A 27,869-nucleotide genomic window follows, 5' to 3' on the forward strand; every position below is an offset into this window, starting at 1 on the left:
GAGAGGGAGGAATCCTGTAGTTACTTATTTTAGAATTCTTCCATTTTGCAACGCATCCGTTTTACTAATTGGAGAATTTTTTCTAACAGGAAAACATTGCAAATATATATGGATGGCAATAGCAACGATTAAGTAAATTATGGTTTCTAAAGACGAACACTTTGCAGTCATGAAAAAGAAAGTAAAAGAGGAAGATGTACTCTTTGGGGGTTATAAAGCAGAGAACACTGAGTATAGAACAATGTGTATATTATGATCTTAGTACGTTTTTAAAAGAGAATAATACATGGATAACTGGGGAGGGGGGATACAAGAAATTACGTATAACAATTGGTTTATCTTTGGGGAGATACAGGAACTTTAAAAACTTTTAAACCTTCCAGCACTGAGTAACACATTATGTACCATTGTTAATTGTACAATTGTCTAGGAGCCTTAAAGAAAAGGAGGCAAGACAAGTTTCTCGGCGGTGGGACCATGTTGCATTTTCAATCTATGCTGTGGGATTGAGGACCCTTAAGCAGGCTTCTTTGGCGGGTGCAGCAGAGCCGGCCTGTTGGAGCCCGCCTGGCGGAGCCCATCCGCCCCGCCCCGCCCCGCCCCGCGGAGCCTGTCCCCTATGGCCCCGCCCCATCTCTTCCCATTGGTCAGCCTCCTCGCCGCTGCGCCCAATCACAGCGCTTAGCGCCAAATTTGAATCGGGATTTTCATTTGAATCGTGAGGGCGCGGCGGCGGCTTTCCGCGCCCGAGCCGCTAACGCCGGGCACCTCCGGGACGTCGCAGGGCAGGTCACCCGGCCACCGGGCCACCGGGCCACCGGCGAGGGCGGGGGCGTGGGGACTGCGGCCGCGGCGGAGGTGGCGCGGGCCCTGCGGACGGGGCCCGGTCCCTGTGGCGCGGGCGGGGCGGACGGCAGACGCAGGTGGACGCGTCCCCGGCTCCCCGCGGTGCGGACTTGCGCGGCTGTGGACCCGCTGGCGGCGGCGCGGGAGACTCGTCCCGGGTGAGCCGAGGCCGGCGCGCTTCGGGGGCGGGGGCACCGGCGGGGCCGGGGCCGCGTGGGCGCCGGGGCTCAGCCTGGACCCTGCGCGTCCCGGGCTCCGGCGAGGGGTCTCAGGGGGAGCCCCGGCAGCCGCGACCGCGGGGGGCGGCGTCCTGGCCGCAGGCCTGGGGGCGGTGGGTGCTGGGGGACAGCCGGGAGCCTGGCTGGGGCTTCCAGGGCGGTCAAGTAAGGCGTGGGCCAGGGCGGCAGTACAAGGGACCCCAATGGGTCGCTTTACAAGTGACTTCTTAGCTCTTTGCTTTAGAGTAACCCCCGCCCCTTCCATGTGTTTTGTTTCTCTTGTTTTGTTCAGGGGCGTGTTAAAGTGCAGTGGAAGAGTTGCTTGTAAGTCTGCTTCAGCAAACCTTTTGATGCCTGCCCTTCCCATACGGATTATACTCCGATTCTTGTTTAGAAAATGGGTCCTGCCAGACGCCTTGTTACCATCAAGAGGAGCGGGCTCGACGGCCCCAGCTTTCCACTGAGCCTCAGCTCCTGCTTGTTTGGAAGGTGAGCCCTGCGCAGCGCTGTCAGTTTAATTTAAATTTAATTTAAAATAAGACAGTTTAGCTTAAGAAATCGTAATATTACTAATCACAGATGAACAGACTGGCTACACGGCTCTGGGCTCTGGGAGCAGTGCCCGTCTTGCAGTTTGCTTAGGACTTCCTGTGTATCGTCAGCATGACTGGTTGTTTATTATGAAATAGAATTTTGAAGACAATGTTTATATAGTTGTGTGTTTTTAATCAAATGATTTTTAATTGATAAAAATCTATAAGCGAAGAGAAATGTAAAGGACTCAAATTGTGACTCATTTCAGGCAGTGTTAGGCGGCCACTGTGTTCATAAGAAATCTCCCCAAACTGGGCATTCCTTGGCTGCTGGGGGATATTGTTGAGCAAATGAGGAGTTCTGTATGTGGCTTGCTAGTCTTCTTGGAAAAATGAAAACAGGAGGGAGAGTCCTGCTTGTGTTTAGAGAACTCTGCTGGTGCCTTCCTGTGTTGGTGCTGGCGGGAACTGCGGTCCCGGTATAACAGACACCGTTGTTCATCGCACCCTGTCTCGGTTTCTAACATGTGCCCTTTTAGACAAATGACAGGTCACCCTCCCAGCAGAGCCCAGATCCCCTTCTACCCACACCTCACCCTTACCATGTTCCACCACACTCGCAACCGCCCAAGCTCTTGGTCACCTCGGTGCTTTTAGCCAGTTTGAACTTTTATCCCTAGAATGTTCTGTCTACCCTCCGGCATGAGCGAATCCTTTCCAACTTTCAGCTTTAGGATTCAAGTTATCTGAGAAGAAAGCTTTAGTGAAAACTGCTCTGTCTTTCCTGACCCCGACACGGTGATGAGGCTTTGGTTTGTCTGTCTCACTACTAACCTCCCCAAGGACAGGGACTGTTCAGTTAATACTTATGTACTCAGTGACCGGCATGGGGTTCGGCTTATAAGGGTGACCGATATTTAGCACTTTGTCCAGTGGAAACATCAGCAAGAGAGTTGGATTTGGAATCAGTAAGTAGCAGTGGTTTAGGAGACATTTTTTTTCATGTCACAGTGTGGGAGGACACACACCACGCACAGCACTGGCATCAGGGAGCCAAGGTCAGCGTGCTGCCAAACATCCTGCCATGTACAGGCCAGCTCCCTCTACAGAGAATCGTCTGGCCCCAAATGTCAACAGCGCCAAGGCTAAAAGCCACTGATCCATAGTGATTCTGGTTGGCAGTCTCCTGCCAGACAAATTCTCAGTTCTAATGAGATAGTCTCTCTCTCTCTCTCCCTCTCTCTGTCGCCAGATTCAATGATACCTAAAAATCAAATTCTCTTCTTTGGTTTAAAGTAGCTGTTCACTTTTCATAGCTTCCACTCTCTCCAAAAGGAAAGAACAAAAAAACACTTTGGTATCAAACAGCAGTAATTCTGTTGTTATACTGTAGTGATCCAGCATATTTTTATGCAAGACTTTTTACTCTAGAAACGCATTCCTGTTTGGTCATGTGACACAGGTAGGAAGGGACAGTCTTAGACTCCAGCGACCCATCCTGAGAACAAAGTGGTATATCGTCTGTTCAAACACTGTTACCACAGGATGGGAACAGGAAGACCAGGGACTCGAGGAGCCTTGCCAAGGGCACCTTGGATTGGTCTCTGTGTGGCTTTGCGACTTCTCCCTCCTGGGGCTTCCTGCTGACGTCAGCTTTCTGGGAAACGACAGGCTGGGTCTAGATAATTTGTTGTTGCTGCTTGTAGACTAGTGTTTGTCATGATAGGAGACTTGTGACTCTGTCCGTTGACACAGTGTAGTTTGAAAACAATAAAAAGCTCACAGATTACGAGCATCAACTGTGTGTCAGGCAAATGACAGATGTGGGTAACTCAGCTGTTCGCAGAACACCATGACGTGGGGGCCAGTGGAGTCCTCTTTATGAGGAAGCTGAGGCACGGAGAGGTGCAAGCGTGAAATACAGCACTTTTGCTGATGATTAAACATTCCAACACACATAGCATTACCAATAGGCATACACAAACCTTTTTTTTATAGGGGGAAAAAAAGCACAAAGCACTAAAAATAATTATTCTCAAACTGATGTGAAAGTTCTTTGGTTGGGCCTCATCGGTATAGATAGTTTAGTAAAAGGCAATTCAATTTTGTATTCTACTGTTTTCCAGTATAATTATTTGTAAGTACTCTTAAGTTTTAATGATTTAAAATCGTTGTACAATACTTGTAGAAATCCTGTGCAAAATGACAAGATCCTTGACACTGCCCAATTGTTTTTCCTTTATATCGTTACATTTATAGATCATACAGTCAAATGCTTTTTTTTTTTGAGTTATTGACGTAATTTTTTTTAAATTGCAACAACGTAAAAAAATCTTTATACTTTTGGATCAAGGGGTATCGAGTGTGACATCCGTATTCAACTTCCTGTCGTGTCAAAGCAACATTGCAAAATTGAAATCAACAGGCAGGAGGTGAGTGGGTTTTGGGAAGTCTAAGTCTTAAAATTCATCCCATTTTGTCCATTTACTGGTTACCTATTTTCCTCTTTTTCTCTACCTGTAGGCAATACTGTCTAATTTCAGTTCCACAAACCCAACTCAAGTAAATGGATCTGCTATTGACAAACCTGTACAACTGAAACATGGAGATGTCATAACTATTGTTGATCGGTCTTTCAGGTTGGTAAGAGCTAATCGGGCTAAAAAGAAATAGACCTGCTTCACCAAAAACTAGCTTCCCAGTTCACCTGTGATCCTTCGTTCATGTTGGTGAATGTCGAGGTGTTTGAGGTTGGCATTCCCAACACTCAGTCTTCATCTAAAATCACATGGTCTAGAAGGAGTGACAACTGGGGTTTATTACCTGCTCCAACTCAAGGATCTGAGTGCGCAGAACTATGCCCTGGAAGGTGACCATGTCCTAAAGGGGTTTTACTTTGTTGCAAGTGTTTTGAAACTGCATACACTTTTTTTTGGTTTCTTCTTTATTTTAAAGTGAAATACACTCATAGAGAAAGATAAAAAAGATGTACAGCCCAACTTACTGTGAAGCCAACAGCCTTGAGGTGATCACCTGTTTGAACTGAATCGTGCTCTCCCCAAATTCCCGTGTTGAAGTTCTAACTCCCAGCTCCCCAGAATGGGACTGTCTTGGGAGACAGGGCCTTCAGAGAGATGATTCAGTTAAAATGAGGCCACTAAGTTGGGTCCTAATCCAACCTGACCAGTGTCCTTGTGAAAGAGGAGATGAGGACACAGAGAGAAGCCGGAGGAGCAGGTGCTCAGAGTGGCCACCATGTGGAGAGGCAGCAGGGGGTGGCTGTTGCCAAGGAGAGAGGTCCTGAGGAGGCCAACCCTGCCGACACCTTCATCTTGGACGTCCAGCCCCTGGAACCGTGAGGAAATAATTTTCTCTTGTTTAAGCCACCCAGGGTGTGGCCTTCTGTGATGGCGGCCCTAGAAAACTAACACACACCCCAAGCCATGAGCAGAATTTCCGGAAGCTGCTTTTGTGCATTTTCTAACCTCTGCTGCTTTCCGGCACCCAGTAAACCACCCATATGGATTCTGTGACAGCGTGGAAGTCTTCGGAATTTCTCCCACCTGAGCATGCGTCTCTAGCCACTATGGTTTGTCTGCCTCTATTAAACTCTGTGCATTTGTCACTGAGTTCTGCTCTTGTGGTTGTGAGATTCATGCACAGTGTCCCAGCTGCTCCTTCTCACCGCTAAGTATTTCATTGAAGTGACACCCACGGCTGGATACACAATTCCACACAATTTATTCGTTCTGGATGGACATTCAAGTAATTTCCAGGTTTTGGCTTGCTTTTTAAGACTGGATTTTTTTTTCTAATACTAATCTGTCCTGTGTGTTTGAAAAGAGTGTTGTCCCATGGCTGCTGGGTGGAGGGGTCAGTCTGCACAGGGGCACTGGATCCAAACTCCTAACTCTAGAAGCCTAGTAATTTTTCCCCTGTTCTTAGTTACTCAGACAGGTAAGTTGCAATCACACATTGAGGATTTTTTTGGTTTTGTTTTTCAGCTCTGTTGGTTTGTGCTTACCATATTTGGAGGCCACACTATGGGTTTAAATCAAGAATTAAGAATTAGCTCCTCTTGGTGGCTGACATTCCATCGTGTATTATTCTGAAATGTCCTGTACCTTTAGTAGTGCTTCTGATTAGTGATTTTCTACTGTAGATTTTTAAAATCACATTACTTTCAACTTTCATAATCCTTAGGGAACCAGCTGTTAGAGATTATATGCTTTGTCTATAATTGGTTTATCTTGATAGATTGACACTTTTATCAAGGTCTCTGAATAACTTTTATCTTAAATTCTATTTTGGTGGTATGAGTACAACCTCTCCACCTCTCTTCTGGTTGCTGTTCGCATGGTACATCTTTCCCCATCGTTATCCTTTCATCCTGTTTGTGTCTTTGAATCTAAATTGTATCTCTTGTAGGCAGCATATAGTTAAATCTTTTTTTCATCCATTCTGCTAAATGGAAATCTGTCTTCATTACTACCTTCATTTATAGTAAATAGATATTTTCCAATGTACTATTTGAATATCCTGGTCATTTTTTTTTCCCTGTGTTTTTTGTGAATTTACCTTCATTTTTTGTTTTGTTTTTTGTTTTGCTTTTCGGGGGTAGTAATTTAGGTTTGTTTATTTATTTATTTATTTTATTTTTTTTATTTACTTATTTTTTTAATGGAGGTACTGGGGATTGAACCCAGGACCTCATGCTTGCTAAGCATGAGTTTTACCACTGAGCTATACCCTCCCTTCCACCTTCATTTTTGAAGTGTGTTTTTACTGAATAGAGACTTTAAGGTAGGAAATATTTGATGAGGAATGGAGACCAGAACTATTTCCCCCAAGTGAGATGCTGCTCAAATTAAGATTAACTGAGATGATTCAGTGCCTCCAACAAAGAGTAGGAAATGGATCTGGGGAAAGGACTTGATTCAGGACTCTGGTACCGTGAGAAACAACTCCAGATGCTTGGCTGCTTCAGATCTTTCTTAGGTGGCATCTAAATTCAAATCAGGCTGTCTCACCGAGGCACCCACATTCAGTATGCATTACAAAAGGTTGTTCTGTGAACTGATAGCTGAGCTCTCTTAGAATAGCTATGTATCTTGCTAAATGCCTTTACATCTTCATAAAATGTTTCTGTCTTTGTTCAGAGATGGACAGACAGAGTGAGAGGCTGAGGAGGTCACAGTGATCTCAAGTAGTTCCCCTGCAGTGAGTGGCAGCACAAAGTGATGGAGGCGTCAGACGCCACCCAGCCTCTGGCCTGACCTTCCAAACCATCAGAGGATTCCCAGGAATGGAAACCAGCTGAAACCCAATGTGCGCTCTTACGCAGTCGGTTCCAGCACAGGAGGTGCTCAGGGACGCTGCTGAATCAGTACAGGCCAGTCAGTGTTCAGAAATCAATCTGGGTCCCAACTTCTGACCACGGTGTTTCACAAGAAACGAGGCAAACTTACCGAAGTTTTTAGTGTGAAAACGCTTCTCTAACTCAATTTACTTCTATGAATAAGGCAGTTATCTTGAACACAACCTGAAGTTTGACCCTTGCTCCTCGGACATGAATCAGATATGGAAGGTTTATCGTCGGTTGCAAATCCTGAATCTGAATCTGTGTCTCATTCAGGTATGAAAATGAAAGTCATCAGCATGGAAGCCAGTCGACCGAATTTCCAGGACAAAGACGGGAACAGGTGACGGGGGGCTGTTATCCCACTTCGGGCTCTGACTCTCTTGCATGACGATATGAAATTATTTACATGCACTTAGACACCATGGCTTCTCACAAGGGAGGATGACTTACCAGTTATAGTGGGAGAGTGTAGCTAAGGTATTAAAACACGTTGAGCTTAGACAGAAATTGAAAACTATCCTTCCCCTTTTATTCAAAGTGAGGCTACTAAGTCGGTGTGACACTTTGACCCAGAAGGCTCATGATCTGATTTTGCAAACTTCTGGTTAAAACCACCCCGACACAGAACTCAAACTCCAGAACCGCGTGATCTGGTGGCTCATTTGTCTCCCGGTCATCCATCTTTACTCACCTGAAACAGTGTCATCAGAGTTGTGGATACCAGGGATGTGTCCCATTTTGATGGACAGCTGACCCATGACACTGGAGGAGAGTTACTGCCTTGTGTTACGTGAGAGACTCATTACTTGTGTCTTATCAGTGGCGAAAACATATTCCAAATGGTGCAGCTTGTGAAAATGCAATTCTGGGCCCATTCTTGGAAATTCAGTAGGACTTAGAAGGTTGCAGGTAAATCCTGAGAATTCCTCTTTTTCTTACTTTTTATGAAGCTACTCAAGCTAGCCTCACCTGACCAGGTTGGAATTCCCTGGCTTAAGAGCCCTACCACGGGTACTGCGGGGGCAGCAGTAGGTGCTGCAGGCAAAGACCTCGGCTTCTGCTAAGAGCTCTTCCTCCCCCAGAGGAGTAACTTCAATGCTGAGCCTGCTCTTCAGTGTCGGGGGGGCTAACCTGAGGTGCCCCACCCGCCAACCTGCCCTTAGAACTCCAGCCAGAAAGCTGGACTAAGGGCTGGATCAGTGGTCCCAGTGGTCCGTGAGTTACTTGTTATCTGCATTGTGATAAAGTGAGTATTAAGCCTGAACACTTAGAACATGTTATGGCAGTTTGATGGTGATTTTTATAACTATTGGATATAGTAATGCAGAAAAGTGGGCTTCTATTTTGTACATATTTTTAAATCTTAATTCCTTTTTATTGTTCAGTTATATGATTCTTGGTCAACGTCAGGTTGGAAATTAGAAATAGATCCCTCACATGGGAAGTTAGAGAAGTGATGTATTCAATATGAAGAAATCAGGAAGTGATTAAAGAACGAAGTTCAGTTATTTGCCTTTGGGTATATTTTGTGATATTTCCCCCCTAATAATCTGGAGGATATTATTTTTCCTCCTTTGAAACAATATTGAACTTTTATATCTTAACGTATGTGTTCTTCACCCCCTAAAAAGCTGCCTGTGAAAAATCACGAAGGCGGCCAAACAGGAGTGCAGCGTCCCAGCCCTGCTGTGCGCTAAGGGTCCGGTGCCTCTGGGTGCACAGTTTTTTAACTTCTGGGCTTTCAGATATACCCTAAGTGTCTGCCAGCCAAAGGGCACACGTGCTAAGCGGAGCCGCAGTTCACCCACGGGTCCTGTAGCCAGTTTCTGATGAAACTGAGTCCAAAGTCAGTAGCCCTGTGCCTGTGGTAGGGTCCCAGACCCTGAGTGTGGGTGACTTTGATTCTTCTTTCATAGAAGTTCAAGGAAGTTATAAAAAGTGGCTGAGGTTCAATTTAAGCGATCTTAATCTTCAAGTTTGTTTTGTTTCTTACTCTGTCTTTTAAAAAATGAGCTGAGAAACACGTAGCTTGTGAGCACCAGCGCCCGAGTGGCTTGGGCTCATCTGTCAAGGTCTCCAGCAGTCCTGTAAGAACAGCTGGGGGGGAGGAAGGGCATTAGGAGGAAGAATATTGTAGTAAACATGACTGTCGGCATTTGGAAAGGCATCTAAATCGCTTCTCTCATTTTGCCAATTCACAGGAACCTTCGCGTCGGGTCTCAAGATCTAGCTTTTCTTCCAACCCTGGTCAGTAGTTTTTTGGTTTTGTTCTGGGATCCTGTAAGATCAGTTCTCTTTGTAGCTTTGTGGACAAACACAGGCAGACACCTGAGTTAACTTTCCCCAAGTGACGGACGGGCACCACGCTTGTTTGGGGGGGCCACGTGCAGATAAATGGGCTTGCTCTGCCGTCCTCTTAGCTCTGAGCAGGCTGGTCGCACCGGATGTCTCGTGTTGGTTATAGAGGCTAATGCGGTTTGTTTGCTTGCATCATCTTGCTAGTATCAGAATACTGCTGTTACACATTGAGCATTAAGAAGTTTGTAGGCTAAGGGAAGAGCTAGGTTTTAAGACAATTTGAAACAGTCTTAAAACTTGCATACTACACCTGTTAATCATTGAAAAAAATCTTGAACTTCTGTTTCTTATTTCATAACTCGCTGTCAAGGTGGGAAAGTTCAAGATTCCAGTGACCGTTCAAAACTCACTGAAGAAAATGTTTCAGGAAAGCCCCTGGTACATGAGGAAAATACTGTAGCAGCGGGTACCGCCGTCTCAGATGGCTCCGAAGAAGGTGTTGCCAGGGAAACACCTGATGGTGTTCATTCCTCTGGACTTCCGAGAGATAATTGCAGAAGTGCAACAGATCCCACTGCTGGGGCTTTCCAAGAAGATTCCAGCGTAACATTAGGGAGCTGTAATGGAGGAGGGAAGGCTTTTCCCACTATACAGGGTCTTAAGAACAGTGACAAAAACGAATCTCCCTTCAGGAGGCTTTATGAGTCAATGAAGTTAGAGTTAGACGTGAAATCAGAAAAAGTAAATGTTCTACAGAATCGCAGAAAGTCAGGATCACGAAGTCACTGCACAACAGAAAAGAAAGTGCTGGTGGTTTAGAGGGCGAGTCACCGATCTCACTGGTCTCGCTTAAATCCAGACTGAAGTCGAGCCGAAGTCCCCAGATTAAGGGAGAACAAGGAAGTAGCCAGACTGGGGAACAGAGGAGTGTTGAGGAGACAGTGCAGGCTCCCAAGGACACCAGGAGTCCTGGCATCCTCCGCACAGAGATGGTGGTGACGAAAACCACGACCCCGCTACGGTATTCACAGCAGAACTCCTCGCGGAGATGCCAGAGTGAAGACCTGGGGGCTGTCAGCAGACGTGAGTCTGTGAGTCTAGATCAGAGTGAAGGCTTCGGGGCAGAGCATAAGATGTTTACCCCTCAGAAGTTCTTGCCTAGGAATCAAACACCCATTAAAGTTGAAAACGCTGGTAGTTTTGGAAATACACCAGAAAAATTCTCCAAAAAGAGGAAGAGTATTCCTACAAGTGTGGACAATCTCCCGACAGAAACAGAAATGGTGCAGCAGACTGTCCCAGCTCCACTGGTCCTCCAAGCTGAAGGGAAAATTCAAAACGGCTTTCTCAACAAGACAGCTGGACAGACGTGCCCTGGGGCCCCTGGTCCTGACGCAGCTGATGCTGGCAGCTTCGGTGATTCCATTAGTAAGTTTATTTAACTGGACACGTATGTCCCCCCAAGAGTTCATGTCTACCTTATACGTCAACGTGAATTAGTGGGACCTTCTCTGGCTAATGATTCGCTCTGTGAGGCACCAAGGGGACAGTGACTAGAGACACTACTCGTCTACCCAGAGATTCACGTGAGGACCCAGATCACCAGCCAGACCGAGGGACAGAGGACGTGCTGGTTGTTAGGGGAGGATTTAGCAGGGGGCTCAGGTGATAGGGTGGCCCAGAAGCAGATTTGATTCTTCTGTCTACTGCCAGAGAAGGGGGGAGGAGCATAATTGCTTTTCACAGGAGTTCAGTTCTGAACTCTGAGCTCTTGTGTCCTGGGAGTCTGACCTGACCCTCTCAATTAAGTCATTGTTAATCTTTCAATATGGGGTGGCTCATAACATGTGGACCGTCCCCCTGGGTTTATGTGCCCGGCACTGTTCTTCGTGTCTTACAGACACCCACTTCCCTTACTCCGTGCAGGCAGCTGGAGTGTCTGCGGGACAGGTGTTTTCTCACCCTCATTTTGCAACCTAAGCTCACCCAGTGGGTGCCCGGGAGGTGACCTGTGGCGCAGCTGTGGTAGCCCCTCGGGGGCCGCCGGGTGCTCTGACGCAGTGCGCCTGCCATCAGCAGGGCCTGTGCGGCTCTGAGCTGAGACCTGAGCACACCAGTCACAGTGTCAGCGTCCCCACGAGTCTCACAAAGTGGGCGCGTCACTTCGACGAGGGCTTATGGTGACGGGTGGTTCAAAAAGACGGTGGTGGGGCTTGGGACACAGGACTTCCCATCTGGCAGCACCTCCGGGAGAAGCCCCACGCTCGTAGGCCCTGCTGCGGGCGGGTCTGGGTGAGCCCCGGGTGTGAATCCTTCAGAATCCTTTCTCGGGCGCTGCCGCACCGCCCCCTGCGCCGAGGTGGGAGCCCCTGCGTCAGGCCCTCCGTTACTCAGCTCTGTCCCCGCAGGACTTCTCAGCGTTTGAGGGGAAGGCCTTGAACTGTCGGGTCGGGCTTTGGTGGTTTGTCCTTGGGTCTTTCGTGAGCTCTGGAAGCACCGTTAGCTTCCGCATCTTCACAAGAGAGGGAAGGTGTGTGGAATGTCAGTGTCAGTGACTTTACAGCTGGGTTGTCTTTCATTGGAAACAAGTCATTTACTGTCCTGGTTTTTTATCACCTTTTCCGCTTCTGTGTCCATCCCTCTAGATAAGGTGGAGGGGGTGTCCCTGAAGAGGAGGCGGGTCTCCTTTGGGGGTCGTCTGAGGCCTGAGTTATTTGATGAAAACTTACCCCCGAACACACCTCTCAAGAGAGGAGAGACACCAAAGCAAAGAAGGTCTCTGGTGGCGCACACTCCAGCCGTCCTGAAGAAAATCATCAAGGTGCGCTTCCCTGCCGGCCGCCCGCAGGTCGGGTGGCTCACGTCTGTGGTCCTTGGTCTTTCCAAAACGCCTCATGCTAGAAGATGGCAAGGAAGACCTTTTTCTCTCTATTAAAAAAATGAAAATATAAAAATCTACATGAGAGCTCATTCTCGTGGGTGTTGAGACAGGAACACCTGGGTTCCTAGCCGTCACCGAGTGTGGCTGAGCACAGGTGGGTTCTTGGGACTCCTCTGCAGAGGCCTCCTGTCCCCCACGCTCCAGGGCTAGAGGACCACAGGAGCCAACTGAGATGAATCCGGATGCAAACTATTGTCTATAAGATAGATCACCCACAAGGTCCTACTGTAGAGCACAGGGAACTTGAAATAACCTCTAATGAAAAAGAGTATGAAAGGGAACATATATGTGTATGTATAACTGAATCACTTTGCTGTACACTTGAAACTAACAATATTGTGAGTTAACTAGACTTCAATTAAAAAAGGAATCTGGAGACATCATGACAGAACCACAAGGGTTTCTTCCGCTTTTAGGATTATAAAGGGAAAAAGAAAATTTGAATGGCAACACACCTAAGATTTTCACCACTAGCTCTTTAGAACTTTCAATCATCTACCCTAGGCGGTGTCGTCCCCCTGACCTCAGATTGTAGGAGTGAAGTGTGGGCTCCCCTCGCTGGAGGAGTTAAGCCATCTTTTTTTTTTTTTGAAGTATAGTTGTTTCACAATGTCGTGTTAGTTTCTGGTTTACAGCACAGTGATTCAGTCATACATATATATTCTTTTTTCAGATTCCTTTTGTTACAGGCTAGTACAAGGTATTGACTATAGTTCCCTGTGCTGTACAGTAGGACCTTATTGTTCATCTATTCTGTATATAGTAGTTTGTATCTGCTGATCCCAAACTCCTAATTTATCCCGCACTCCACCCTTCCCCTTTGGTAACCATAGTTTGTTGGGCAGTCTTTAATTTCTTTTCATACCAATAGGAGTGTAAGGTATGTTTTGTTTCCCTCCCTTCTCTACGGGCTCCCAGGAGTGAGCAGCCCTCCTTCCACGCAGCCCAAATGTAGGATGGCGTTTCCTTGGATTTAGATCTGAGCCTCACTCATCAGGAATTTTCTTCCAGCTTTCTGCCTGGAATACCACAATTAAGACTTATTTGCTGCTTTCTTTTCCCCTTTTCCTTTCCTTTTCCTTTTCTGTCCTGAGGGACGGACCCCATCTCTCCCATACGTTTGACAGACACTGGTTGAAATGTTTAGTGCTTTAGGCTTAAACAACTGAAGTCCTTAATTAGGCAGAATTTTCACATTCATTACAGAGATATTATTTTTGTATTAAGGTTTCTTGTGAACATTTAAATCTTGTCAGGAGCAGCCTCACCCATCAGGGAAAGGAAATTCTTCAGAAACCCGTCCGGAAGGGACCACCCCAGACACGTGTGCAAAAGCTCCAGCCCCGGCTACTACCAGCACGCCTCCAGCTGCAGCTGATCGGTGCCGTAGGTCACCCAAGGCGTCTTCTGTCTCCAGTGGCAGCAGATCTCACCAGGCAGACACTCCTAAGAGAGGAGGCAGAAAGAGTGGCAACCTGCCTTCAAAGAGAGCTTCCCTGGATCGCAGCCAACACTGGCATCTTACAGATGATTTATTCCAAGAGAAGGAGTGGGGCATCTGAGGCCAATTTAATTGGTTAGTGTCGTATCCACAAATAGGTTTTCAGGTTGATTTTCTCGTTAACACTTGTTTTGAAAAGTCTACATTTTTCCCCTGTGACAGTGGCGAAGTCGTGGGCAGATGTAGTCAAACTTGGCGCCAAGCAAACACAGACCAAAGCTGTTAAACGTGGACCCCAAAGACTGCTGAGCAAAAGGCAAAGAAGAGCCAATACTCCGAAGGTGCGTGTGCCAACGTGTGTTGTTCTTTTCCACATCATGTTGTTAGGGGTGACACTAGTGTGCGTTCAGGCTTTGACGTTTTATGGACCTCCTGATTTTTTTTCCAGAAGCCAACTGGCATCACTGACCATCAGTTTAGTACCGGCCACGCAAACTCTCCTTGTACGATAATCATAGGGAAAGCGCACATCGAGAGAGTGAACGGGCCGGCTCGGCCCTACACGATGCTGAACAGCTTTGTGTTCAACAAGCCAGCGGACTTCAGCGAAGATCTCTCAGGTACAGGCTCAGCCGTGGCTCCCGTAAACCACAGCCCTTTCATCCCCGGCGTGTGTCCACATGGGGAGGGTGGGAGCATGTCTGCTTATCTGCCGTAAGAGGGCAGGAGAATAAGGGCCCTGTCAACCCCGGGGCCATGATGTTTAAGGAGGAGGAGCAGGACTGGAGGAGAGTGAAAGCGACAGGTCCGTGATGAGTTGGGGGTCCCGTGTCCCGCACAGCGCGGGTAGGGCGGGAAGTGCACGCCGTTACCTTGGAGAGCAGCACGAGCGTAGAAGCCGCTTCGCGGGGGAGAAAGCAGCCTTGTGCTCATAATCGCCCCCTCCTTGCATTTCTACTGAAAGATCGCCCCAGGGTGGGAGACGCTGGTTTGAGTGATACTTTGCTTCTCCCAGCTCTCCTCTCCCTCCACGTAGCTGAGCTGTTCCCTGAAACAAAGGCCCATGAAAAGGCTTCCTTTAATTTCTTACTCTTGTCTGTATTTTAGTGGAGGTGCGAGGAACTGAACCCAGGACTTTGTGCATGCTAGGCAGGCCCTCTGCCACTGAGCTACACCCACCCCAGGCTTCCTTTAACCATTAAGAGTTGAGCAGTGTTGCCATTCTCACTAAAAGTGCTACGGAACCTGCTTATGGCTGTTCCGAATTAGAACTATGGCAAGATCCAGGTTTAGGATTTTACACTGCGTAGTTTGACTAGTGGTTTCCGCTCTGAACACTTTTGGAAAGAGGTGACACTTGAATCCATTAGGTGAACTCTTTTCTTTTTTTTTTTAACTTATTTTTATTTTTTAATTGAAGTACAGTCACTTTACAATGTTGAGTCAGTTTCTGGTGTCCAGCATAGTGATTCAGTTATACATAGACCTATATATTCCTTTTCATATTCTTTTTTGTTATACGTTATTATAAGATGTTTGATGTAGTGCCCTGCGCTATGCATTGGGACCTTGTTGTCTGTCTATTTTACATATAGTAGTTTGTATGCTAATCTTGAACCCATACAATCTTATTTTTATTTGCTGGCAGATTTTAAAATGGGAGAATTGTAACAGTGACATAATCCAGGCAGGGTGCCCTGAAGTCAGTCGCATTTAGGTCAATACATTTAGCTTTCTAAGAAACAAGACTACAGGAACATGGATCACGGCTAGACAAAGCCCTGACAGCGTGCTCCGGGAGCGAGGAAGTGTGAGATTATGGCACCCAGTGTGTGGATACGCACGGGTCTGTGGATCCTTGCGCTGCACGTCACGCACATGTAAGAGGGCACTCACAGACAGCTTACGAAGCACTGAGGATAAGTTCTCCAAAAATATTTTTAAGATAAATAGAAGCTTAAATATTTAGTACCCAGGATGATGGGTTTTCTCAGCCTTCCTTCAAAACATTTCCCCAGACGGTCAACAATGGCCGCCCTGACCCTTCGGTGTGAGTAACTCTTAAGACAAACCGCGGTTAGGGCTGAGGACTGAGTTTTAGGTCAGGCCTGAGCAGTGGCAGAGGGGTGAGATTTTTAAGTGAGCCGTCCAGCTTGGGAACCTTCGGAACATGCGTCCCAAACACAATTTGCAGACAAAGGCCAGGCTGAGAGCGCGTTTTGACCCGCTGATGGCAGAAAAGGAAGGAGAATGTGGGCTAATGAGAAAGCCCTCATTTGTTGAGAGGACTGTGTGCGTTTTTTCCTGAGATGTTGTTTCTACTACAATTGGTGTTAAAATGAAAAGTGGTGATATTATTACTTGCCAGTACTAAAATTGGGCAGTCCTATGTCAGTTTTAAAGTTTGGGTATGTTTTATTTGTGCATAAAATCCAGGACTGCCTAACCTAGGACTTTTCCAAAGGAGCTTGGGGGCCTGAGGTTTCGGGGTGCATGGAGGGGAGGCCCTGGGGCACAGCCTCTGTCCTCTGGCCAGTGCTCACACTTGGGGATGACTCTGGAAGACTGAGGACATCAACTTCCTTCATTTGATTTTCTTTCCAAGAGGAAAGACAGAGAAGAGGTGATATAAGAGTCTAACTTCTCACACCCTCGTAAAAAAATGCGTTCATGATTAACGCAGCAGTCTCTTGCACAAACCCCATCTGCCAGGAATCCTAGGGCGTCGTTCGCTGTCTGCGTTCCAACATTTCTTCTGTCATGCGTGTTGTTTGCAGGTGTGCACAGTATGTCAGTTTTAACCACTGTCCCACTATTTTCATGTAACAGGCCTGACTGAAATGTTCCAGACTCCAGTCAAGGAGAAACCACAAAGGATGAGCCTGGGTCCCTCCACCCTTTCAAATTCAGGGGATTTTATTGGAAAAAAGCTTCCAGTATCTAATTCAGGAGAAGAGCCTCTGTTGCACACTGCAGAATATTCTGGTTGGTTTGCCTTTTTTTATCCCTCGCACTTTGATTCTCCCCATGGCAACCGGAGACGGTGCTCTTCGTTCACAGCAGGCTGTTGTACAACTTTTCTACAGCAGATACTCCTGTTAGAGCACCGCGTCCAGCTTCCCCACCCTATTGTTTTTAGGGGAAGTTCCTGTCAGCCACTGAGCTAGCATTAACCCTTCAGAGACTTGCATAACAAGGAATACTCGTTTAATAATCATAAACTTGCTGTGCACGCTTGGCTGTCTTCATTTAGTATCAGTAAAGAGGGTGATGTGCAGAAGAGTATGGTGGTCTCCCGTCACACTGCTGCGTAAGTCACTCAAATGCAAAAGCGCTGTCAGTTACCAAAGGGAAAGACGGCAGGTGCACACGGCGCGGGGACTCCTGTGACCACGGCGGGGCGCCTGCGGCAGGATGAGTGTGAGAGGGGAGGTGTGGGGCCGTCTACCGGCTCACTTACGCTGGGCACTGAGTCCCTGCCGTAGAGGGAACAGCTTGCTGCTCTGAAGATGCTTCCTGTTGCTAAAAAGTAGACGTTTCCGGTGTAACACGAGCCCTCAGCGTGCCAGGTATAATCCGTGATATCGCATCCATGGTTCAGCAGAAGAAACAGCTCTTAGTTTCTCACGTTCAAAGAAAAAAATGTTCCGCTCACTGAGACATGAGTGGCAGCCTTCAGGAATTTTTCACTTTTATCTAATCCCTGAAGATCCTTACCAGCACCTATGTAAACCCCACTCTATATCAGCCAATAACATTATTCCTAAGTGTGCCGGATTCAGATGTCAGCCAGACTGATGGTCACATAAGCAGCCTCATGTCCTTAGGTGGACAGGGGACTGGATTATTGGCTCTTAAACGATATTTATGAGGACAGAACACCAAACTGGCACAACACAGTGAACGGAATATACTTACTGTGTGTGTTTTAATTTCTTGCAGGAGAGAATGTGTTCCCCAGTGCTCAGGAGGTGCCCGCAGAGCCGTCTGGTAAACGTTCTGCCAGCCCTGGCCGTCTTAAAATCAAGTGAAAGGACTGTGAAAACTCCAGGGAGTGTCTATCAAGCGCCGGGTGCTAAGAGAGAAACTCAAGAGTCTGAGGCAGCGCCTCCAAAGGCAGCACCGAGTGCAAACAGGTGTAGAAGGTGTGCGGAGCCCAGAGCCAGGCAGAGGCCGGGCGCAGAGAGTGCGAGCGAAGATGCGGAACCGGACACTGTGGAGGACATCTCCGGAAGACGTCTGAGAAATGCACCACCACCAGGGCAGAAGCCAGAGGGAAGGGGGAAGGAAAGTGAAAGATTTTTTGAAAGATGTAAGAAAAATATTGAGTCCAAAGAAGATTCTGGAAAGATGATGGCTGTGAGGAGATCCAGAAGAGCTTCAGAGCTGAAATGGGAACCAACAGCAGACCTGACCACCCTCATGAGACTACAAGAGACAGAGTTCAAGGAAGACTCAGTGGACATCCCAAGTGTCCCCCAAACCCCAGCTCGTGCCGAAGAACCAACAGATGCAGAGAACAGAACCACAAAACTGCACTGGAAATCTCCACAGCCCGACAGGATCAGCTCGCCCGCCAGGACAAACACACAGCCCAAGACACCTTCCCGGAAAGGGGATGTGGAAGAGGTCTCAGCACTCGGGAAGCCCACACAGACACCGGGGGACGCCACACACACGGACAGAGGACCAGGTGATGATGAAAACATCAACCTGTGTAAGGAAACTCCAAAGCAGAAACAGAACCCTGCAGAAAATGTAACTGGAAGCAAGAGGCGGCCCAGGACACCCAAGGAAAAGGCCCGATCTTTGGAAGACCTGATTGGCTTCAAAGAGCTCTTCCAAACCCCACATCTTGTCAAGGAACCAATGATTGATGACAAAACCCCCCAGATACCCTGTAAGTCTCCACGGCCAGAACCAGTTGTCATGTCAACCAGTATGACCAGACCATTCAAGACACTTTCCCTGAAAGCAGAGGTGCAGGAAGATCTCTCAGCACTCAGGAAGCCCACCCAGACGCCAGGGGACACCACACACTCGCACGGAGGACCAGCGGGCGCTGATAAAGACATCCAGATGTTTAACGAAACTTCAAGGCAGAAACTGGACTTTGCAGAAAGTGTGACTGGAATTAAGAGGCGGCCAAGGACACCCAAGGAAAAGGTCCAGTCTCTAGAAGACCTGGCTGGTTTCAAAGAGCTCTTCCAAACCCCAGTTTGCACCAAGGAACCAACGGCTGTCGTCAAAACCCCCCAGATGCTCTGGATATCTCCACAACCCGAACCAAATGTCACACCGACCAACAGGAAGAGACAGCTCAAGACACCTCCCCAGAAAGTGGACAGAGAGGTTGAGCTCTCAGCACCCAGGAAGTCCACACAAACACCTGGGGAAACCAGACACTCAGACAGCGAGCTGGTAGGTGATGATGAACACAGAGCATTTAAGGAAAGTCCAAAGCAGAAACTGGACTCAGCAGAAAATGTAACTGGAAGCAAGAAGCGGTCAAGGACACCCAAGACCAAGGCTCCACCCCTGGAGGACCTGAGTGGCTTCAAAGAGCTCTTCCAGACCCCACATCATGTCAAGCAACCGATGACTGATGACAAAACCCCCCAGATACCCTGTAAATCTCCACGACTGGAACCTGTTGACACACCAGCAAGTAGGAAGGGACAGCTCAAGACAGCTCCCCAGAAAGTGGACAGAGAGGGTGAGCTGTCAGCACTCAGGAAGCCCACCCAGACGCCAGGGGACACCACACACTCACACGGAGGACCAGCGGGCGCTGATAAAGACATCCAGATGTTTAATGAAACTTCAAGGCAGAAACTGGACCCTGTAGAAAACGTGACTGGAATTAAGAGGCGGCCAAGGACACCCAAGGAAAAGGTCCAGTCTCTAGAAGACCTGGCTGGTTTCAAAGAGCTCTTCCAAACCCCAGTTTGCACCAAGGAACCAACGGCTGTCGTCAAAACCCCCCAGATGCTCTGGATATCTCCACAACCCGAACCAAATGTCACACCGATCAACAGGAAGAGACAGCTCAAGACACCTCCCCAGAAAGTGGACAGAGAGGTTGAGCTCTCAGCACCCAGGAAGTCCACACAAACACCTGGGGATACCAGACACTCAGACAGCGAGCTGGTAGGTGATGATGAACACAGAGCATTTAAGGAAAGTCCAAAGCAGAAACTGGACTCAGCAGAAAATGTAACTGGAAGCAAGAAGCGGTCAAGGACACCCAAGACCAAGGCTCCACCCCTGGAGGACCTGATTGGCTTCAAAGAGCTCTTCCAGACCCCACATCATGTCAAGGAACCGGTGACTGATGACAAAAACCCCAAAGTGCTCTGCCAGTCTCCACAACCAGAACCACTTGTCACATCAACTAGTATGACCAGACTGCTCAAGACACCTCCCCGGAATGTGGAGATGCAGGAAGATGTCTCAGCACTCAGGAAGCCCACCCAGACTGCAGGCAACACCAGGCCGTCACACAGAGGACCAGTAGGTGATGATAAAAGCATCAGATTACTTAAAGAAACTCCAGAGCAGAAACTGGAGTCAGCAGAAAATCTAACTGGAAGTAAGAGGCGGCCAAGGACACCCAAGGAAAAAGTCCCACCCCTGGAGGACCTGATTGGCTTCAAAGAGCTCTTCCAGACCCCACATCACACAGTGGAACCAATGACTGATAACAAACCTTCCAAAATACCCTGTAAGTCTCCACCATTAGAATCTGTCAACACACCAAGTAGGAAGAGACAGCTCAAGACAGCTCCCCAGAAAGTGGACAGAGAGGGTGAGCTGTCAGCACTCAGGAAGCCCACCCAGACGCCAGGGGACACCACACACTCGCACGGAGGACCAGCGGGCGCTGATAAAGACATCCAGATGTTTAACGAAACTTCAAGGCAGAAACTGGACTTTGCAGAAAGTGTGACTGGAATTAAGAGGCGGCCAAGGACACCCAAGGAAAAGGTCCAGTCTCTAGAAGACCTGGCTGGTTTCAAAGAGCTCTTCCAAACCCCAGTTTGCACCAAGGAACCAACGGCTGTCGTCAAAACCCCCCAGATGCTCTGGATATCTCCACAACCCGAACCAAATGTCACACCGACCAACAGGAAGAGACAGCTCAAGACACCTCCCCAGAAAGTGGACAGAGAGGTTGAGCTCTCAGCACCCAGGAAGTCCACACAAACACCTGGGGAAACCAGACACTCAGACAGCGAGCTGGTAGGTGATGATGAACACAGAGCATTTAAGGAAAGTCCAAAGCAGAAACTGGACTCAGCAGAAAATGTAGCTGGAAGCAAGAAGCGGTCAAGGACACCCAAGACCAAGGCTCCACCCCTGGAGGACATGACTGGCTTCAAAGAGCTCTTCCAGACCCCACATCATGTCAAGCAACCGATGACTGATGACAAAACCCCCCAGATACCCTGTAAATCTCCACGACCGGAACCTGTTGACACACCAGCAAGCAGGAAGGGACGGCTCAAGACAGCTCCTCGGAAAGCAGAGGTGCAGGAAGGTCTCTCAGCCCTCACGAGGCCCACACAGACTTCAGGGGACACCACGCTCTCGCACAGAGGACCAGAGGGCGGTGACAGAGGCATTGCAGTGTCTCAGGAAACTCCAAAGCCGAAACTGGACTCAGCAGCAAATGTAGCTGTAAGTAAGAGGCGGCCCAGGACACCCAAGGAAAAGGCCCCACCCCTAGAGGACCTGACTGGCTTCAAAGAGCTCTTCCAGACCCCAGATCACGCAAAAGAACCAGTGGCCGAGAACAAAATCACCAGAATACCTTGTAAATCTCCCCCAGCTGAACCCGTCACCAGGAGAACAAGTAGGAAGAGACGGCTCAGGTCCCCGCCAGGGAAAGTGGGTGTGGGAGAGGTCTCAGCGCTCGGGGAGCCCACGCTGACGCCAGGGGACGCCACACACAGAGAAGCTGTCGGGGATGACAAGGACGTCAAAGTGTTTAGAAAAACGTCAAGGCAGAAACTGGACTCAGCAGAAAAAATAATCGGTGTCGGAAGTCGGCTAAGATCATGTAAGCAGAAGACCCAACCCCTGGAGGACCCGAGTCTCAAAGAGCTGGTCCAGAAGCCCCGTCAGGCCAAGGGAACAACGAGAGCTGCTAAAGCCACGACAGTGCCCTGCCAGTCTGCCCCCGCAGAACCAGCCCCCGGGCCGACGGGGAGAAAGAGACGGCTCAAGTCCCCACCAGAGAAAGCGGATGTGGCCGAGGTCTCGGCGCTCAGGGAGCCCATCCAAGCACCGGGGGAGACCACGCGCACCCACGGAGAACCTGTCAGTGAAGAAAAAGACACCCAAGTGTTTAGAAAACCTTCAAGGCAGAAACTTGACCCTTCAGAAAATATAACGGGCATGAAGAGTCGGCTAAGAACATTTAAGGAAAAGACCCAACCCCTGGAGGCCCCGGACAGTCTCGAAGAGCTGGTGCGGAAGCCAGATCAGACCAGGGAGCAAACAAGTGATGCCAAGATCCCTGTGATGCCCTGCCAGTCTCCACCAGCACAACCAGTTACCAGGCCAACAAGTAGGAAGAGACGGCTCAGGTCCCCGCCAGGGAAAGCGGGTGTGGGAGAGGTCTCAGCACTCGGGGAGCCCACGCTGACGCCAGGGGACGCCACACACAGAGAAGCTGTAGGGGATGACAAGGACGTCAAAGTGTTTAGAAAAACGTCAAGGCAGAAACTGGACTCAGCAGAAAAAATAATCGGTGTCGGAAGTTGGCTAAGATCATGTAAGGAGAAGACCCAACCCCTGGAGGACCCGAGTCTCAAAGAGCTGGTGCGAAAGCCCCGTCAGGCCAAGGAGCTGGGCAGTGGTGCCGCTGGCATCAAGAGAGCCCCAAAGGAAGCACCTGTTGGAAGAAACCCTGCAAAAATACCCCAAAGGGTCCTCAGAGCCCCTAAATTGAGATTCATGGAAGACCTTGACCTTGTGGGCAAAGAAGACCCTATGAAATCACCAAGTGCAAGCAGCGTCTCCCCGCCGCCCCCCAAGAGGAGACGGGGGGAGGATGGAAGTGTCACAGGAAGGAAGACACTGCGCCCCGCGACTGCCACACAGGGCATCGCAGGTGAGAGGTCACCCCAGAAACCAAGGACAGCCCCCAGGGACGGATGGCCACAGCCCGAACCGTTGGTAAGGAGGAAGAAAAGTCTGAGAACTTTGGCACCAAGGACTGAACGAGTGGAGAACCTGCCTGATGGTGACACGGGAGCCAAAGCTACGGGCCGACAAGCAGAAGACGCACACCCTCCAGCTAAGGTGAGGGACGTGCTATGTCACCCTCCTGTGTCCTCCAGGAGGGGTGGTCTCCATTTGGGTTCAACATTTGGTATAAACTGAATGTAACCTGAACGTACGTGGGGTACCCTCTCCAGGGGGGTCTGCACTCAACACAGTGAGCGACTACGGACCACGCTGAAGCATCCTTTGGGGTTTTATAGAGAGAATGAGCTAACTGGGGAAAATAACTGGTCAAAATTAGCATCATATGTTTTGACAAGAGCTTCTCGAGAACTGAGTTGTGTTCACCTTCAGAGATGTGGGGCATGGGGCCGAGGAAAGGTGGGCAGCTCAGTCCTGCACTGTTCAGACACTAACCCCGAGGGCTGGGTAGGTGTGGTTTGTGGTCAGGTTTTAAACGATTAAGACAGTAGACAGGGCACGTGTGTCCTGGGGAGCCCGTGGCTGCTGGGGTGTCAGACAGGCGTTACTGCTGCAGGAGAGAAGCCTGTAAATTCCATTCCTGTCCTGCTCTAGCAACGACTGTTAAAGGGTCAGAGATTCATTTACTGCCTGAATGAAGGGACGTTTTCCTGGAAGACCCTTTGAATGCTTGTTAGAATCAGACTGACACTTGTGACATTCAGGCGTTGATAGAAATTGACACCAAATCCCATACTCAGGGTTTATCAGTAGAGACGGTGATTTCTCCAAAGGGACAGAGTGTCAGGCGTCCCCCTGACTTCCTCAGATTATGGGCACCTTCAAAAATTCATCAATGTAAAATTTCCCAGCTAATTCCCCTTGGAGTTCACTTTGGATTGTTTCTCTCCATGGTGAGCTTTGAAATCTGTATTCCTCACTATTGGTGTTTTGTGACTGTCTTTTGAACTTTTTTAGGGAATGTCCCTGCGTTCCAGGGGCCGGAGTAAAACCGATGTGGGAGAGCAGCAACCTGAGTCTCTCACATCAGCAGAAAAGGTGAAAATGAAGAGAAACGAGAAAAAGCCCTTGAAGACGTCGCAGGAGAAGCAGCTCCAGAGGCCAGAAGACGGAGCCGACAATCCTGCCTCCGGGGGCCAAGTTCACGAGCGCAGGATGTGCTTGAGGTCTCGGAGGCAGCAGAAGACACCTCCGCCTGCTGCAGCGGAGGAGAGCACTGGGGAGGAAGGGGCGGGAGCCCACGGGGGGAGCCGGGAAGGGGAGGGAGCAGCGGAACGTGCAGGCCTCCTGGGCTTGAGATCAAGAAGGACTGCAGCCCACCCTCCAGCAACCCCTGCGGAGAGCGAGTCCGAGCGGAGGGTGACGCGGGGGGCCAGGAGACATGCCAGAGGCCCACCAAAGGCAGGTGGGTGATTTGCCGTTTCTCTGTTTTTATGAGCCTAGGGAGTTTCCATTTAATTTTCGTTCTCTGTTGCGAAAGCAAACACAACACATGCTCTGTGGCAGCAGGCTGCCCGCCGCCTGGGGATGCTGACGGGAGCAGCGGGAGGCTAGGCCGTTGCTTTGCCTTGTGGCTGCGTTCGGGTTTGTCCGTCGTGGGGCTCTCCCTCCAACAGCCAGTCCACGTCATGAAGCCGTCATTCGGGGGAACAGGGTTCACCCAGTCAGTGCTTTCCGGCTGCTTGTTCCGTCACCCGCGCCGAGACTGCAGACGGCTGGCTTCAGTCCCAGTCAGAGGCTGAACGCAGCAGCCAGGCCGGTGGCCCTGTCGGATTCCAACGGCGTCCCTTTGGACAGTGGGCGTGGAAAGCAGTCGGGGGTGGCCGTAGGCGAACAGTATGTCCAGGGGGCAGTCGGGCGTCCTCTCTCCTCCGCACATGTGACATTTTCTCTGTTAACGGGCTGTCTGCGCTGTTGACGTCATGTCAGAGCCAGCAGCTCCCGTGTCATCTGCCACTTGAGCAGACACGCGGAGCGGGGGGAAGCACAGTCGGTGTTCTGGGGGACGCCCGACTTGGCTGGTCTGAGAGCGAGTCCCCGCGGCTCCCCCTCTGAGTGGTCTGGGTTTCCTGGCGTGCAGTTCCAGACTCCGTGGACGCCAGGCCTGTGGGCCGCGGCTCCCACCTTCTCCTGTGGTGGATGACTGAGGTGGTGTCACTGCCGAGGCACAGGGACTTGTTGACCATGTGCCGGAAGTAGTGACAACGTGGCGTGACCTGTCACTCGGCCACATCCTGGATCTCATCCAATGTTCCACTTTCCTTGGAGATGAGGGGACAAGGACAGAGAGGGCAGGAAACCATGGTCAGCAGAGGCAGACGGAGTGCATTCTCCCCAGGCCTCTATTATCTTGTCACTTACCATTCTTTTGTCATGCGTAATGTGGATTTCGTACCGCGTACATCTCCACTTTGACCTTTTCCTGAGATTCAGTCATTTGAGGAACATTTGTACTGCTTTGTATTAAGGTGATGCCTTCAGTCAGTAAGGATTTCAGGTTATTTGTATTCAAACTCAGCCACAGATTTTTAAATTCTGTCTTCGGTTTTTCTGACTCTTCCCCCACCAGGTTAAAGATCACTTGACCAGGTCATCAGTGGGGACGGCTTCCAAAGTGTGTCCCACATCACGATCAGCACTTCCAGTGGGCTGTTGAGTGGAGGGCTGTGCAGAAGTGTAGACGTGGGCTGCTTACCTGCAAATGCGGGGCAGACACCGCGGCTCTGGGCAGCAGCTCTGAAAAGGCGGATCGCCTTTGGTTTCGTTTTAGATTTTATCGAAGTGTCTAGAAAATGAGCCTTCTCCCAGCACCTCCCGCCGCACACAGCTCACACTCACACGGTGCTGAGTGACTGTTCTCTTCAGACACACAGATCGTTTAGAAAAAGACCCCAAAGACATAGTCCTGATTATACATTTGAATTCACTTTTTCTGAGTGGGATTTTTAAAAATTAGTGAAAATGTATGTTTTAGTGTTGAAATTTTCTAAGTTATGTATTAACGTAAAAAAAAAGGTTCCAAACCTTTCTATCAAAAGACAAAATATTCAAGTTGAAAACACCAAATAGTAAAAATATTTTAAGGCAGCTTTTACAGGATGCATTGGACAGCTCACTTCCAACCTCAAGATTAATTTTCTAGAATGAAAGGTCTGCATCTCACCTAGCAAGGATTTGGGGCTTTGCAGAGTAGACTTGGTTACAAAAATTATTCTTTTAAAATTACTTAAGAGTTGTATTTTTGTTCCCAAACAGGAAAATGACAATGTGTGTGTCAAGCAAATAAGAACTAGAAGCCGTCGGGACAGTGAAGACATGAAGCGGACAAGTTTGAAAGGGAAAAAAAAAAGTAATAAATGTTAGTTAGTGATAGTTCTAGCACAGTATTTGCCATACATTTTAAAGTGAATTCTGTAAATAATGCTATCGGTGGAGGTTGGGGGGTTAAGGGAAAAAAGCTTAGAATTTTCTGGCTCTGAATAGTTTATTCAAAAACCCCACATGGAGGTTATGAAGGAGACTGCAGGGTCTCATAAAGTGATAAAAATTTAAAACGGGGGGTGAGGGGTCGGGGGTGGGAGTGCGCCACGGTGCGGCCTCCAGCTGTGCGCAGTGAAGCCCTGACGTTTGTGACCCCGTGGCCGGTCCCCTGGGCCGCGGGCTCTGCTGCAGCCCGTTGTAAATGCTTCTGTGCTTGTCTCCCTCCTGCACATCTCCGCCCATCCGTCTCTCATGTGTGTCCTCTGTCAGACTGTGAAAGGTGGCCGGGGCTTCCAGCCTGCACCCTTAGCACCAGGCAGGCGCTCAGGAAACAGTGACGAGTGGACAGAAGAGTAGAAAAGTGAAAGTTACAGGTGCCCCTTTGCAATGGGGGACGTCGTGTCCATGCACTGGGGCTGTGGTCGCCTGCACGGGACGGTCCTCTCCTTGGTGTCCTCATCAGTTAAGGGAATAAAAGTGATTTGGAGGGTGGCTTATGAATCTGTCTTCAGGATAAAGATGTAACTTTATTTGAGGAATGACGGGTAACTTGCCTTTTTCCACTTTCAGTGTCTTTGTCTAAACTAGGACTGCTTTCATCTGAGAGGCCCCTCACCGACACTTAGGGCCGTCGGCCAGGGTGCCCCTCGATGCCAAACTAACATCCCTCTCAGCTTGTGTGCTTTCGTGTCAGGCACATCTGAGCTTTCTACTCAGCTGAGCTTTTTGAGGCCACGCCTCTTGGCCTGACTTTGTGTCCAGCCCAGACAGGAAGCAGCACAAACCCTTCTCTAAAAGGATGGCCATTTCTCACGGCCAGAGCGCACGAGGCTCTTCCCCCCACAATTTCTGAACTGCTTACCCATGAGCCCCTGCCGCCCACACCTCGTTTTCAGCCCAGAATTCTTTCTGCATCTCCAGGGCCCTCCGTCTCACTACTGGGCATCCCCATTTTCACATGCTGCCCTGTCCTGTGGCTCCGTGGTCCCTAATTCAGAAATGAGCACACCTTCCCTCCAGTCACCTGTGTGGCACGCCCCCCCCCCAATTCGGCTGCCTTGCCAGGTGGAGGGGAGCATGGAAAACAAGGGAGGGTCACTGTCCCGTACGGTGTGAACTGTACCAGCTGTGCCCCTGTCTGTCCCCTCTTGTACCCCCGAGTCTGGCGAGAAGCCAGATCCGCAGAATAATAAATGTTTGTTGAATGAATGCCTGAGCCTCAGTGTGTCTGAGTCAACGGAAGTTGATGTTGCTGTTTTGGCTGCCGTAACGCAGTCTTGGAGGCTGATGTCTGAATCATGAGGAAGAGTGAGTGACAGACTGAGGGAGGAGGGCTGCAGAGGGAGGATGGAGGAGACATCTGAGGGCAAGCGCTGGTCGAGCTGGGCCAGGAAGAGGGGCGGGACCCTGGCCAGCAGCAGGGAGGGTATTGTTGGAAGTGCGCCCTCACTAGGAAAGGCACTTTCTTAGAAGGTGCGAGTCATAAAGACACCATTTAGTAGGCAAGACTCAAGAAACTGAAGTTGTAGGAATTTTC

At 49.3% G+C, this 27,869-nt stretch overlaps 1 protein-coding gene across 1 annotated transcript; it reads left to right on the plus strand.

Moving 5' to 3' along the window:
* Positions 1-737: 737 nt before the first annotated feature.
* MKI67 (marker of proliferation Ki-67) lies at positions 738-27,543 on the plus strand. Its single transcript, XM_032492050.1, is given in 17 exon segments — positions 738-1,004; positions 1,357-1,553; positions 3,951-4,029; positions 4,121-4,236; positions 7,233-7,299; positions 9,161-9,206; positions 9,628-10,050; positions 10,053-10,685; positions 11,903-12,078; positions 13,455-13,712; positions 13,714-13,774; positions 13,862-13,980; positions 14,088-14,259; positions 16,469-16,624; positions 17,601-22,948; positions 23,810-24,257; positions 26,108-27,543. Coding segments are annotated over 16 exon segments (8,202 nt in total). The 5' UTR covers positions 738-1,004; positions 1,357-1,461; the 3' UTR covers positions 26,116-27,543.
* The last annotated feature ends 326 nt before the right edge of the window (positions 27,544-27,869 follow it).

Source organism: Camelus ferus, chromosome 11 (assembly GCF_009834535.1).
Source record: "Camelus ferus isolate YT-003-E chromosome 11, BCGSAC_Cfer_1.0, whole genome shotgun sequence".
Lineage (NCBI taxonomy): Eukaryota > Metazoa > Chordata > Mammalia > Artiodactyla > Camelidae > Camelus > Camelus ferus.